Source organism: Cavia porcellus, unplaced genomic scaffold, assembly GCF_034190915.1.
Source record: "Cavia porcellus strain 051 isolate PalLab524CR breed Dunkin Hartley unplaced genomic scaffold, mCavPor4.1 scaffold_9, whole genome shotgun sequence".
NCBI classification, from domain to species: Eukaryota; Metazoa; Chordata; class Mammalia; order Rodentia; family Caviidae; genus Cavia; species Cavia porcellus.
The window spans coordinates 2,048,173-2,063,160 of record NW_026947492.1 but is presented as its reverse complement, the minus strand read 5'-3'; the positions used below and the strand labels follow the sequence as shown (position 1 = coordinate 2,063,160).

The following is a 14,988-nucleotide window of genomic DNA, read 5'->3' as shown; positions in this document are numbered from 1 at the left end:
TTGGCAAATATTGTTCTTTAAAGCCTTCTATTAAAAAATCTTCAGTCAATTAACCCAAATATTTGTATCGCTTCCCTGAGTCTTCACTCAATGTCATTTTTTCAATGAGTTTTTTTTTTCCTGAGCACACTATTTAAAAATCTAATACTCTTTCCTGGAACACTCCTTTTCTGATTTATCTTCTCTGTAACACTTTGCTCCCATTAACATACTCCATAATTTACTTAGGTGTTTTGTTTGCTGTCTCCCTCCACTAGAATTAAATAGCCAGCAGGCAGGCCACTTCGGTTATATTATTTACTGCTACGTGTTTGGCACCAAAAAGGATGTCTAGCATGTAGTTGGCTTTCAATGAGTACCTGATGACTGAATGAGCTCCCAAATATTAAAGCCGAAAGGCTTTAAGGAATCATTTCATCAAATAGTTAAAAAAATAATTGATAACACTTAGAGTGATGCCTAGATTTTTATAATGTGGCCAAATAGAAGGAGCTGCAAGCTAATCCCAGCTGTCTGGAACCAGGGAGCACCACCAGAATAAAGGGATGCAGTTGCCTGTGAGTCTAAGGCCTGGACTAACTCAAGTGAGCCTTGCCAATAATCCTGCCACAGCACAGTCACATTCCCACGTGCGGGGCACAATCACCATCTGTTCCTAGAAAACACGCTGCAGGAAAAGAGGTCTAGTCCACAAGCCAAAGCTAGTTAAGTTCCCTGGCTTCTCCTTTATTGTGTTTCTCCCTGGGGATATTCTTTCCTTTGGAACTTAGTGACCTGCACCTTTCCTCACACCCCCAGAAAATCCTCAAGACACTTGACAAGGACCTACCATGTACACCACTGGAACTAAAAAACTGTTCACTGCTTATAAAACTTACTAAACAGTTCACCTGGTACATCACACACTGGTAAATACAGGGAAGAGATGATGTCTTTCTGTTGTCACTGAAATACATGCAGCTAGAAATCATAATCTATGTGCAAACAATGGCAATTGAAAAGTATCTCTGAAGCACCTCTTACTGTTGGTTCATTTATCTGTCGGTCAGTTTCCTCCACGCCACATCCTCCATGTTAAGTCCTAGCAATAAAGTGAGGTCAGAGTGTAGGAAGTTTAGAAATCAGAGAGCTCCAAAATCTATACGTTCCTCTCTGTACCAAGTGAAATACTTAAGGAATCGTATAGGGAAGTCTACCCTTTCCACCCTGCACAGTTCTGTGGGACTCGGGGTGGGGATGTCAGATATTGATTGAAGAAGATGAATATTGATCCCAAAACCCCTTGATTCAGGAGAAAGTTGTGCTAGAAAGGTGGTCCAGTAATAAGCATTCTAATAGGATCAGGGATCCTGAGGGCCCTGAGGTTATTAAGTGCTTTAGCAAACCTCCCTAATTCCACCAGGAGAAACCTTTACTAGGAAAAGCTCATGTACTTTTCTTGTGTCAGTGGCGTGATGGTGGTGGCAACAGACAGCTATGTGGTTTTTACTCTCCTAATATCTGAACAGCATATATTATGGGACCCACAAACTCCTTTCATACCAGTTTAGGGAATCCAGAGACGCTTGGAACATGTAAAAGAGCAAAGCCCTGCTGTTAGAACAGAGCAGCCACAGTAGATTCAGACTTCAAAAATCTATGACCCTGGGCTGTATTGGTGGATTCTAGAAGACTTGCTTTTATCATAGCAGTCACTAGTTTAGGAGGCAAATCCAATTGGCCACTCTCCATCCCCACCCAGCAGAAATTTCTTTAATACTACATAAGCCTGAGGAGGCCTCCCTTTCCTCTCCCACCATATGAAATTATATAAATCCTGCCCTGACACTAGTTTGAAAAACAGTACACATTTGAGGATTTCTGTATAAGGGCTACCCAGAAAATAGGTCTCTGTGAGGATAAGATAAAGTATAGACACATAGTTATCTTTGCTTTGCATAGTATGTAAAGAGTGAATATTTTTGTTATTTCAGTTCATCTTTGATACCTAAGTACTGTGAGACTTTTGAGAGCTAACCAAGGACTTTTGAGATTCTGTATACAGAAAATCTGCACAATGTAGAGTGGGTGTAAACCCCTGTGCCAAAATTAAAAATTCTGAGTCAAAGTTATGATCCAGGAAAAAGAATTTGCAAATGCAGATAGAAGATAATCAGTAAAAATAAGAAAAGAAGGAGGTTAAGAAAGATTATTATTTTGCCTCTTCTTTGTCTGTAAATTTTTAAAAAGTTGAGCCATCATTTCAGAGAAGGTGAATTAACACCATTAGCATCAATTCAAACCTGGCACCTATGTATTTAGAAATGATATATTTGAAAGAAGACATTGGAGTTAAATAATTATCAGAAAGACAATACATAGGTAATATATTATAAATTTAGTCCACTTAGGAAGATCCAAGAGTCCAGATCCATGCCAGTCTCGTGAGAGCAAGCCAATATACATCCTTCAGCTAAAAAGCTGAAGTTAAAGAACGTATACTTTCTGGGAGTAAAGGGGTCTATACAGATTGAACTGTATAATCCATCTATACTAGAAGGCTCCTTTAGGTAAGGAGAGTTATTTATCCTCACTTTCATATTCAAAACATAATAGGAGTTCTCAGCTCAAAGAAAGCATTTCCTCCACAAAATCTGCAGACCCTACTGGTTGAAAAGTAGAGAGAATAAATAAGTCAGTACTGGCAAAGGGCTGTCCGTCCATAGAGCCCACAGATACAATCAGCAACAGGTTTCCTGGCCAAATTTGGAGCAACTGGGTGTGTATTAATAGGGAAATAAAAGCAAGATAACTATCAAGCACTTGGGAAAAAGGATAGTTAAGATTCTAATTATGAAGACATGTGCTTTCCAGAAATAGAAATGTTTATTATGGTTGCATAATATATTTTAAATATGTTCCAGTTTAAGGTCTCTTATTGGTAAGTTTGTCATTAAATTCCTGAACACTGTTTAACTGCCATTAAGAGTTAAAAATAAAGGTATAAGAAGGAGACTAAGTCCATGCAGAATTGGAAAGCTAATCATAGCAGGAGGAGACTTAGGTAGACAAAATTAATATTTCTTAGAGTTTGGGACAGTATTTTAAAAAGATAATACAGGGGGAAAAAGTAAACCAGGTTTTCACGCTCCTTTTCTTCGTATGGTTAGGGGCCAGAAATAAGAGGGTGATGTACCCCAACATTTAAATAGCTTTGGAAATAAGCGAAAGCCTCCTACCCCCATACATCAGTGTGGGACTACCACTTCAAAAATAAAAAGTCATGCATGGTACCATGTGCTATGAAGAAAAAATAGCAGAAGTGAGGTGTTGAACCAATTCTTGATAGTAGGTGGAATCCACGCCTCTCAATTACAGCTGCATAAAACACAAAGCACCTGGAAATTCCTGTACGTCCAAGACAGGAACAACATTTAATTAAGAGGATTGTTCAACCTAGAGATGGCAGGGTCCAGATGTATAGATTCTGGTGGATAATGACTGAGACTGGGGGAATGGGTCCAGGATTAAAATTTTCAGTGGTGAATGTCAGCACAAAAGCTAGACAGGACAAGATACCTCAGGCTGGAGGTCATCCGTGACCAGCTGGTTTTCAGCAGGCTTCAGCTAGAAACCATCAGAATTTAGGTGAATATGAGATTTTCCTTTTTTCTATGACACAAAATCTTATCACACACACCTCTATTTGACACATCTGATTATATTATGGAAATGTAGGTACAAAAAGAATTCTGAGAACCTAAGCATATGAATTTAAGAGCGTGAGCAGTTGGCCACAGGTGTACTAAATTATCACACTGGACCCAGTTTACTGGGTTACAATTCTTATGCAGTCTATTTCCTAGGTGCAGTTGGTTTGTAAGGAAGAGCAGATGAGGAATAAAAGTGACAATTTCTTTAAGAAATATTAATCTGAGAGTAATAATTTATAAATTAAATTAATAAGGAAAGTATCCAAAACCCAATTAACAAAACTCTTTTATTGATAGAAAAGCAAAACAAAATTTTCATGAATTCTAATATCTATTTTATTCTACCTGTTGAATATACTCAAGTTCAAAAATCAGTCTGTTGTTGTCAGTGTCGTTATTGATAATCTTTCTACAGAAACAACCCAGTACAATCACAAGTTTCAGGGAAAATCCCTGCCTCAAACAAGTAAGCCCACTTTGTATATCATTGTACTCAATTAAAGCTAATTAAATTCATATTATCACTTAAGCATTTTTGCCTGGCACCAATTGTATTATTAGGTTGGTGACAGTAATAAGTATTGACGTCAAGCCATATAAGCTATTTTTCAAAGATTATCAAATAAATGGAAAAAATGATCAGAATCAGATTTGTTTAGCCCAGTGATTAAATATCCTAGTACAGATAGGGCAATTCATTCTTATATGAACTAAAGCATCTGTGACCACAGTCACTAGTTCAAAAATGAACAAGTAGTTTCCAATTAAAATTCAAATCCCAGGTTCACAAGTGATTAGCTTTGAGGAGCCTGGCCAGATTATATGAAAGTTCTGATTCTAATTGAGCCCATAACTTTCAGGTAATATCAGCTAGTAACTGCTTAGCTGTCATCCACATCCAAACATTTAAAGGATATGTGTGCATATTGGAAAAATAAACTTTTAACCATTACCAATTAATTAATTGATACAAATAGAAATGGAAATGTCAGAAGCCAAAGAAGTATTTTTAAAAAACTGATTTGTCCATATTTCAAAAAAATTACTTATCAGACTTAAAAAAAAACCCCAATGATTATATTTTCACTTTACCTTTAGCTATACAGATATAAGTTGTACTTACACAACATATAGATTTAAAATGAAAAATTGAACTTCAGTCCACATTTGTGGTCTAGATGATCCTAACACTCTTCTGAATATTTTTGTGTCCCATCTAGATAGTTAGACTACATTGATATGGTCATAACTTTATTATCATTGCTACATTTGAGTCACTAGCATAGGAAACAAAGCTTATCTAATTACCAATTTCCAAAGCCAACCAGGACTCTCTCCCCTTTCATTAAACAAGGAAAAAGTCATTCAGATTTGACCTCAGAGAAATAATTGCATGCATATACCTGACTTCTCAGTATCCTCTCTGGATAAGAGAATGGAACAGCTATTTGGTTTCCATCTCATTCTTGTAATGACAGAAAAGAGAATACAAAAAGTCCATTGTAAATTTGTACAAAATGTATGCATATAGAAATACATATCTATGGGTATATAAATTCTAAAGATAATATTCATCTACATCTTGAAGATTCAGAGTCCCATACAGTTGACATAATGGCATTCTCTCTCCAATTCTCTCATTTTTAAAAACAATAAGAATCAAGCATGCCATCTTATTAATACTGAATAGCAAGAGCAGAAGTTGAGCTACAGCTATAGGGTTTGAAGCAACTAGTTTGACGGGACATCAGTGAAAAAAAATCCTTAAATTTAGCTATTTCCAGAGTGCCTTTTCATATAAAGAAGACCAAAATTTCCTGTTAGTAGCATCCCAAACTCCTGGAACTGACAACTGAGCTCTATAAGAAGCAGTGTTTTATACAGAGTTTATACAAACTGCTTGTATATGTGCTTATTGCAGTAATTTGGTGTGGGGACTGTCTTACTAGAATCTCATGTAAGTCTCGATCTCAAAATTGCATGTCACATGACCAGAAACCTATGGTTCTGAGTATATTAAACTTAATATGAAATTGGATTTAAAAACTGTATCATCTTCTCAGAGGACAGTAGTAAAGTATTAAACCATAGTAAATTAACGGAGAAAGGCATACGCATTTAAAGGTGCACAATAAATCAGTTTAGTACACATATATGTTCACGTTTAGAGGTATCAAGATTTTTAAACAATATACACTATTCTTTTAATTCTCTCACTTCTTCTATTCATTTGGAAAAAACTACATAGGACATTACCCCCCAGGGTTTACAGGCTGTTCCTTGGAAGGGAATTATTATTGCATGCCTTAAATACACTATAATTCATAAGGCAGGAACATATGAGTAGCTTCAGCACCAAGAGAATGGAATCATCATCTAATACTGTTCACAACTGAATGTTATTGCTTTAATAAAATGGGAAATTATTCACTGTAAAAAGTTTACCAAATTGGGGGGAATATCTATGAATTTTAGTAGAGCTCATTAGAAATAAGGATGCTCCCTTTGGATTCTTGATTCTATTCTACATCCAAGTCCAAATTAAAGGGCTACAGCTGTTTGTGGGTAAACGAGAAAAATTAATGAACTTTCCTCTTCACAGTGCCTTCGTCATTCTTGATGTAGAGTGTAGAGCTCTAATGCACAAATGGATTCCCTAGCAACTTGAGGAAGTTAATGACTCTTTTACTTATTAGGAAGTGATGAAGGCACCGGAGAGAATCTGGTTCATTGCTTAATACTTTGTATCCAAAGACTACACCTTCTTGATATTACAACCTGGGGTGTTTAAATGATGATCTTTGCTTCAGGAAAGTGCATTAGTAACTAATCAGTGTAAAATTAAACTTATTACACTATTCTGATCTGGGAAATTTAATAGATGACCAAAAATAGCACAGTTAATATTGTCTCTGGATAAGAACATATATGCCTGGAACCAAGACAGAGAGTCTAGAACAACTAGTTACTTGGGAGAGGGATGCACTTTAGGGATACTCTTGAATTGCACTCAGCAACATGGTAAATCCTCTTTAAGCTTTATGTAAATCATTCTCATTCATACATTTTACAAATATTTCAATAGCTGTCAAAGATTTCCCAAGAAGGGATGCCACTGCATATATTTGAGATTTTAATGTTTCTGGCCTCCTCTATCATCAGTCCAAGGAAAACAAAGTGGTAAATAGTCATAGGCAAATTCCATTTCTAAAAGAGATGGGCTCATCTGGCATCAGAAGACAGAATAAGATATTTTTCTCCTCATTAAGTTTTTATATATTCAGTAAAATTAGCCAAGTCCCACTAATAAAGGAGAGCCCACCTGTGCTGTGCCTCTGACACAAGCACATATTTTTAACTAAACAAGATGTAAACAATTTTATCCTAAAAGTTTCTGCTGATTTTGGTCTCTTGAAATTTGCATGTCCTGTCATCCAAATTGCCCAACACCCCACCAGTTTTGCCCCAAACACATACACTACAAGCAAGTCCGCACACCACTACCTCCAGCTGGAACTTAACTTCATGCAGGAGAACTACAGGCACTGGTTAAAGAGTAATCACATCTTAATAGACGGCATTCCAGCACATCCATTATTAGTTTGTCTTCTGTTGTGGTGGTGGTTCTGTTATTCACAAAAGAAGAAGGAAACATGTGTGTCATCTTTTATAACAGTCTACTACAGAGTAAGGTACAAAAGAACACTTCTGGAAACAGCAGAAGCCAGGCCTGCCCCACTGAGCTCCTCGTCCAGTGGTAACCATTATATCAACAGCTGGAAAGTAAGAACAAGAATATACAGTTTGGAGGACTTCGTACAGAACTATAGTTTTCTTCTGTATTTGGTACCAATATAATAAGTGTATAACAAAGGTGCATTCATTCTAAAAATAAAACAAACATTCTGGTAGGTTAGATACTGCACTTTCAGTACTGCACGGTAACTTTTTTTTTTTTACAAAAAAAGGTAACTTATGCAACATTTAGAATAAGAAAACCAATAGTACACGCGAACCTGACTGTAGAAAAAGAAGAAAAGACCAACCAAAAGCTAGCGTAGTCACTTTCCAGAACAGCCCCTCCTCCGCCATCACAATCCAGAAAGTAACCATTACTGTGAGGCGATTTCAGCACCGGGCCGTGCTGGACAGCTCCCCGGCCCTCGTGCTGAAAACGCCCAGTCAAAGGCGTTCCTCCGAGTGCTGGGAGCAGAAAGCGGTAAGGGTTGCTTTTGTTTTTGTTTTCACTCATTTATAGATCTGAATGTATTTATTGTGCTCGGCCAGCGAGAGACATGTATTAGCTAAAATGCTCAGTCCTGGAAAAAGTAATGGTTAACCAAGGAGTGAGAAGATGGCTGACCGAGGGGAGTACCTGTTCCTCTCCTAAACATTTTTCTGGGACTTGCTCTGTGGCCTCTTGTAGTCCTGATGCTTAACGCAGAGTTTTCTTCACAACATAATACGCCTGAGCCCAGCTGAGAGTGAAAAAGGGGCGGAGAGGGAAGCTAAAGGAAAAGTGAACGCTGGCGGAGGGGAGGGAAGTTACCTTGACCTGACAGCTATGTACAACACTACTGGGCCCCTCCCTCCCTTTGCCCCAGTGTCGGTGCCTTTTGTGGGTTTGGTAGCTTGTGCAGTTTCTCCTCCGTACTGAGGGGGATACATGGTGACGAGGGAAGATGCATCCTTCACTGACAATGAGAAAGTATGTGATTTGTCATGCGCTTGGATTGTGTTATTAGTATCATAATAATTACTATAAATATTAATAAAGTATTATCAGCACTATTTCTTCTTCCGAGACTTTCCTTGCCCAATATTTACAATACCGCACAGTGCCTCGGTGGAGGAGAAACAGGAGGGGCGTGGGGAGATGGGGAAGGAGGAGGAGGAGGAAAAAGAGGGTCAGAGGAAAATGGAAAAGGAAGGAAGGAGGAAGAAAGCCAGGATGCTGGAAATGAGACGGGTGAGGAGAGGGCTACACCATCAGGAAAGTACCACCGCTTGCAAAAGGCCCTCGCCAGCTGTGTCCGAGGAGGAGGTCGCCTGCGCCCCGCGTGGACTGGGGGCTGGCGGTGGAGGCGGAGGCGCGCAGGGACCCTGGCGAGGAAGCCCAGGGGATGAAGAGCAGGAGAAAGTGGCGTTGGAGGGCGCGCTGAAGGCCGAGTCCCTGGGCTGCCTCTCCAGCCGGGTCTCTTTTCCTGGAGTTGGGACCTGACCACCAGCCCGGGGCATCCCCCCTCCGCCGCGGCTGCCGCTGCAATGATCCCTCTCGTATTCCTCCTGCGCCCTCTGCATCTTCCTCTTCTTCATCCGCCGCTTGTGGATGTGGAAGGTGGACAGAGACAGCACGATGAGGCAGAAGATCAGAGTGACGAGGACGATCAGCACCAGCGTGGAGGAGAAGGACTGGAAGAGCTGCTGTCCCACCTGCGTGATGCAGGTGCCGCCGCCGCCTCCGCCTGCGCCGGGGCTGCGGGCGCCCGCGTGGCCGCTGCCGCTGTCGTTGGGGGAAGCAAAGGTCCGGTTGAGGAGACACGGCGGCAGCGCCAGCCTCAGCTCCTTCGGTGCCCGGGCACTCATGGGCGCTGGGCTGGGAGGGGCCGGGCCCACCAGGCTTCCGCTGTCTGCCACACCGTTCCCACCAGCCGAGGAGAGGACAGAGCCCACGCCACCCAAAACTACTCCCCGCACGGGAGGGAGTGCGCACGCGAGCCGGGGACCGAGGAAGCCACTGCCCGGGAGCGCGTGCCGCTGGGGGAGCTTCTTTCTCGCCTCGAGTCAGTCTCCAGGAGCCCCTTTCCTGCGCACAGGGCTGCAAAGAGAACAGGTTTGATTAGGGTCCCGGTCGCTGCCAAGGCGAGCGCGGAGGACAGGGAGAGTCGGCCACCACCGCAGCGCGGCCCTGGGCGCGCCGCCTCAGCTGGGCGCTGTCGGTCTCCTGCGCAGTCCGCGGACCCCAGCCCCACCGTCCTCCGGCGCGCCAGGGCGGCGACTGCCGGCTCCCGCCGCGCTCTGCAGAGGGGTCCACGCCAGCACCGCCAGCACCGCGGAGGTGCAGATTACTCAGCAGATAGGGAGCCTCCCGGCGCCCTTAGCAACTTTCTAATTGCTACTGACACGGAGCTGCCTCGCTGACGATCCCTGCATCCCCGAGTACCGAGTCTCCTGTCCCCCAGCCTCCGCCTACCCTCTCCAGCGCCCATTCCCAGCCTCCGATCCGACTCCGGGTCCGCAGGTCTCCTTTCCTCCCCTTCCCTGCAGACTCTTCCTCCCCAGACGCGTCAGGCCGCTCAGGTCCCGTTCCCAGGAGGTCCCTCCTGGCTCCACAGCCCTCCCCGCCGCCGAAGCTGACGCGCAGGATCGTGCCCGGCCTTTCTTCAGCTTCCCGGCACCTCCCCCAACCGAAAAACCCAGCAGCTGAACCACCTTTTCCCGCTGAAGCGCATTCCTGCAAACGCCCCCTTCTCCCCCGGGTCGCCTGCACCCCTCCTCCAGCTGAAGGTAACCTGCTTCTTTGCAAAGGGCCTAGAACTGGCAGGGGAGGGTCCCCGCCTGCAAAGTTTGGGGACAAACCCTCTCTCCGGCCTTCCAGCCTCGGCCAGAGGGGCCCGAGGCTGTTTCTGGGGACGGAGCCGGCGGAGCGCCGCACGCACACAGCCTCCTCGCCGCTCCCAGGAGGCGGCTGCAAACTGTTGCACTGCGGAGCTGCGGGGCGGCGCGCAGCGGCCGGGGCCCGAGCCCGGGGCAGGGTGCCCGCCCGCGCAGGCCTGCGAGCTGGCCTCCGGCTCCCGACTGCCCCCGCCGCCCAGCCCGCCGACCGTCCGCCGCTCGGCGCCTCTTACCTGGAGCCGCCAGCGGGCTGCAGGGACCGAGCCCCGCCGCGCGGCTGCAGAGGCGGCTGCAGAAGGCGCCGTGCGAAGGGCCGGAGACCAGCCGCGCTCGCGCCGCCGCTTCGCCGCTGCTCCGGGAGCTCAGCTGCCAGCCTATTGCCAGAGAGGCCGATGACGTCAGGCAGCCACCGCCAGGGCTCCGAGCCACCCCGCGGGCCCCCACCCACCCTCGCACCCGACACCTTATCCTGGCACAATGCCCTCGGCTTCGCATGTTCCCGGGCGCCTGCTCTTCTGTCTCCAGCCCGGAGGCGACAAGGAACAACTCCTACCGCCACCCCCACCCCACCCGCGCCCACCCCACGCGCCCAGCGACCCACCTTCCGGGCTGCTTTGCTAGGAAAGGCTGCAGCCTCCGCTCCGCCTCAGGTCTCAGTTCTCAAAGGCAGCCCTTTCTCAGGTGGTCCCGGAACGCATTTTTGCACCCTAGACAAGCTCCTTCTGAGGTGGACTGATCAGACTTTCTCCCAGATGGCTAAGGAGGCTTCCTGGACCCCCAAATCTTGTTTGTGCTGCCCCTTGTTCTCAACATAAACTGCCTGCATTATAGCAGGGGCATTTGTCAACAGGAATGTGGCAAAACCTGAAACACAAACCTCAGTACGAACCAAGGGAGCTAAATGAAACATTTTTATCGCACAAGTTTTTATCTGTCATGCTGCCTGCCTCAGGACCCTTCTGTCGCTCACACTCCTTACAGGCCGAGACCCTGCAAGGCGTTAAACACCCTTCTAGGCTGACGCTCGTGAGCATACGCAGTACGCACCAGAATTTCTTAGAATGCAGAAATGAGTGGCCCACGAAAATTCTGACTGGATCTCTACAAAGTACTCCCTCATTGACCCTAATTTTTGTTAAAGTGTTTAGTGCTTCTGCCTTGTTTGTAGTATTGTAATATTACAATACTAAAGCAATATTTCGGCAAAAATGGACAGAATTTCTAGAGGACTCTCAGAAGCCTGCCCAAATCTTGTTTTGAAGTAATAAGCTATTGGTTTAAGACCCACCAAAAAAGTAGGTGTACTGCATTTGATTATAGTAGCATTTTTTTTAGTTGGAAAAGGCAGCTTGGAACACTACATAAAAGGCATTATAAAGTGCTGAGAGGCACTTAGATGTCATTAAATGTGCATTTTTGCCTCTTTCTGTCTTCTATTCTTTCTGTCTTTGAGTCTAGCACAGGAGCCTGTACAATACCTGTTGGTAAATTAAACAATGCAGTATACATTGCTGCCTTTTCCTGTAACTCATTAGAAATGAAAAGAATGAGTGATGCCCACTTATCTGCTCCTATTTGCTGTATCTGTGAGAAAAACTGTCTGATATGCAGAGAAAAAGGTTATCTGTAATATGGGGCAATAAGCCCTCTTTCTGACCTTGCTTGTGTTTCTATCTAGTTCTACTTCAAATTTTTCCCTTCTTCCTTTTTTTTTTCTTTTTGCTCATGTCTTGCATATGGAAGGAAATATATACCATATCTCCCCAAAATTCTGTTTTCATTTATTTGAATACAAGTCATCTGAACTGGGAGTAGAGGTCAGTGTCCTAGCATGTGCAAGGCCCCCGGTTCCCAGCACCACCACTACCACCCCAAAGTCACCAGCTTTGTCTTTAAACCAAGTCAATAAAAAATATCACTATTTAAGCGAAATAACTGAATACGAATAATGCATAATTGCTCCAGAGCACAAATTGATGCCCTTGCCTGCCCAAATCACAATTAGTGATGGTCAGTGACCCCTATGCTAGGGTAGCCTTCTTGCCTATCATGAGGTCACCTGATCCTGGTAAAAGTCTACTTCCACATTTGCATATTCTGACTTTGGTGGGTTAAGGGAGCCAGGAGCCTTTCTGTTCGTTTTGCTGTGGACACTGAGACTTCTCTAGTGACACCTGACAGGGAATGCATCGTTTTTGCACATAGAGTTTGCTCTTGAAAAGTTGAGTCTAATCAACATTTTGTAAAGCAAACCCAATTTTAAATATCCCAGAAAGAGATCTAGCTATTTAAAGAGATGCTTTAGCAGAAAAAAAGAAAGCTATTTTGTAAAACAAAGAATCTTTACATAATTAGAGTTAACTCTCAGTGGTCTGTGTTTCAGATTCAGTGGCATTAACATATTTTCTAGAGGAAAATATTGCTTTAAAATATATTGTAATAGTATTGTATGTATATAATGAGATACTTCTTACATACCATGCTTTTAGGACATGTCAGGAGGCTGCCACTGTTCTTATTCTTTTGTGACAAACGAGAACCATCTGTTATATCAGGGATGCTAAAAATGTCTGTGCCATTTTATACAACCTATGAAAAGACAAGGTCTTACACCCGAGAATTTAAAACCCACAGCAGTTGTATGTGATTCAGAAGATAATGGTATTTAACCGAAAATTATTTAGATATATTGAAGACATAGAGTTTCAGATTCAAAGCCCAATATACCTCCTTTCCTTTTCGTAAAGAAGAAGCTATAGATCTGTAATTTGTGCTTATACAGAAGACAAGTATGGTGAATACACAGACTTGGATGTCACTGAGCAGCATGATTCCAAGCTAAGCAACAGGGAAGACTGTGCACACAGTGGCTGCAGGATCTTGGTCCCACTGAGTTGTTATACACTTTGGGCACATTGGCATAATGGCAAGATTTCTTCTATACAATAGGTGGCCACTATTTCAGCCATCAAAATTTTCAGGCCACACTATTTAAGAGTAGAAAATGAAGAAGCTTCTGAGACTTTTCTTGTGATAGAAAAGCCTTTTTGGAATCAGGCATGTTCCCAGTATTCAACCAAGGACAATACTTGTTTGCAAGCTTTGTGAAGGATCTCTGTCTACCTTAGAAAGAAGTGCCAGATAGGCACATGTGTATCGATTCTCCCACCAAAAAATTACTGAATCAACAGTACTAGTAACAATGCTAGCTCTTACCATTATTATAAAACACCCACTAACTGCCAGGCTTTATCGAATTCTTTATATTAGCATTGATTCTCACTAAAACCCCACAATGTTATTGTGGCCAAAATACACAATAATTCATTCATCAACTTATTCATTCACTTATTTGTTCAAAGAAAGGCTTTGAGTGCCTGCTGTACGTAAGAAAACTAAAGCTCAGAATTCTTAAAAACTCATGCCCAAGTCACCCAATAATAGAATATTACTAACTGCATTACTAGGCACAAATCCAGGCAAATTAATTCCAGTGTTAGTATTCTTTTTGTGACTAGTAGTGTCTGCCTCTGTGTCTTTCTGTCTGTATGTATGTGTTAACTCTATTTCCATTTTTATCAATAATTGTATCTTCTTTTGATTGCAGTATTAAAGGATAAGTAAAGAAAGTCAGAGGTGTCTGAAGCAGAAAAGGGTTTCCTCATCTCTTCCCTACAACAGCCAATAGAACTTCCACTCTGTTTTGGACTGAGAAAATGCTAGTTTGGAAACCACTGTACCGAGTCATTTGGGCAGCACGTTATGGATCACAATGCAGCCTGATCTATATCAGGCCCCTCTGAGAGGTAGAGGGACTTTTCCAGAGAATAAGCAGCTGTTCTAATATTTTTCCTAATTTTATTATCTCCTCTACTGTTGGTCCCTACCCACCTACAACAATGCCAACACATTGTCATGTTACTGTAAAATCAACCACTGTGCCTGCCTGCCAGCCACTAAACAGGACTTTGAATGAAGTGACTTTGCTTAGTATTTAATTCTTTTCCAGTTCAATGTCCTTGTTTCTAACATTGGAATGACAGTAATGATGGTAACAATATCTTCTTTGGAGTGGTGGTGTAAGTATGGAATGTATAACAAACATTGAATAAGGAGCAGCAGCTTTTATATTGTAAGGGAAATTACTAAGATTTATGTTTTATCCTTGGCAATATAAACATTGTATTGTTTTGGGCATCAATGTTAAGGAAAATTTGCTAAGTTTTCATGTTCTTTATATGAACATGACTAGAAGGGTGAGGAAATATTTTAAAAAGTATGGATAATGATAAATTATAGAGTGATAATATTAACCCTAGAGATAGAATTTGGCAGTACCTTACAGCATCTTCCAATGCTTACGGCACCATCAACAGAAGATTAATTTATTCAACTTTAAGCACTCAAGAAAGAATTAAAGCATAGTGAAACAGACCTTTCTAACCATGTATGAGGTCACCATCTATACCAACATTCTCAAACTGGAGAAATCATATCCTTGAGAATATATTTTAAACATTCCCAGGGAGGAGTGTGGGAATATGTATTGAAAATGTAGTTTTGAGAGAACTATTTTCCCATTTCCCTGTCTTTATATATACTTTTTCCCAAAATGTGTGTGTCTGATGTTAGAATATATCCTTTACCACCTTTCCTTTTATTCCTCCTCTTTTACCAAAGA

General features: G+C 42.7%; 1 protein-coding gene across 4 annotated transcripts; it reads right to left on the bottom strand.

Annotated features, from left to right (window-relative positions):
• Window positions 1-3,960: 3,960 nt before the first annotated feature.
• On the bottom strand, window positions 3,961-11,239 carry CUNH11orf87 (chromosome unknown C11orf87 homolog). 4 transcript variants are annotated; one of them, XM_063255717.1, is made up of 3 exons: window positions 10,909-10,927; window positions 10,541-10,681; window positions 3,961-9,510 (listed from the first exon to the last, which is right to left on the bottom strand). In XM_063255717.1, exon 3 carries the CDS (start codon window positions 9,276-9,278, stop codon window positions 8,682-8,684), a length of 597 nt encoding a protein of 198 aa, XP_063111787.1. In that variant the 5' UTR covers window positions 9,279-9,510; window positions 10,541-10,681; window positions 10,909-10,927; the 3' UTR covers window positions 3,961-8,681. The 4 variants fall into 4 exon arrangements, with proteins under 4 accessions (XP_063111787.1, XP_063111790.1, XP_005008762.2 ...); XM_063255720.1 differs by lacking the exon at window positions 10,541-10,681 and having other exon boundaries at window positions 10,909-11,239; XM_005008705.4 differs by lacking the exon at window positions 10,909-10,927 and having other exon boundaries at window positions 10,541-10,716.
• Between the last annotated feature and the right edge of the window lie 3,749 nt (window positions 11,240-14,988).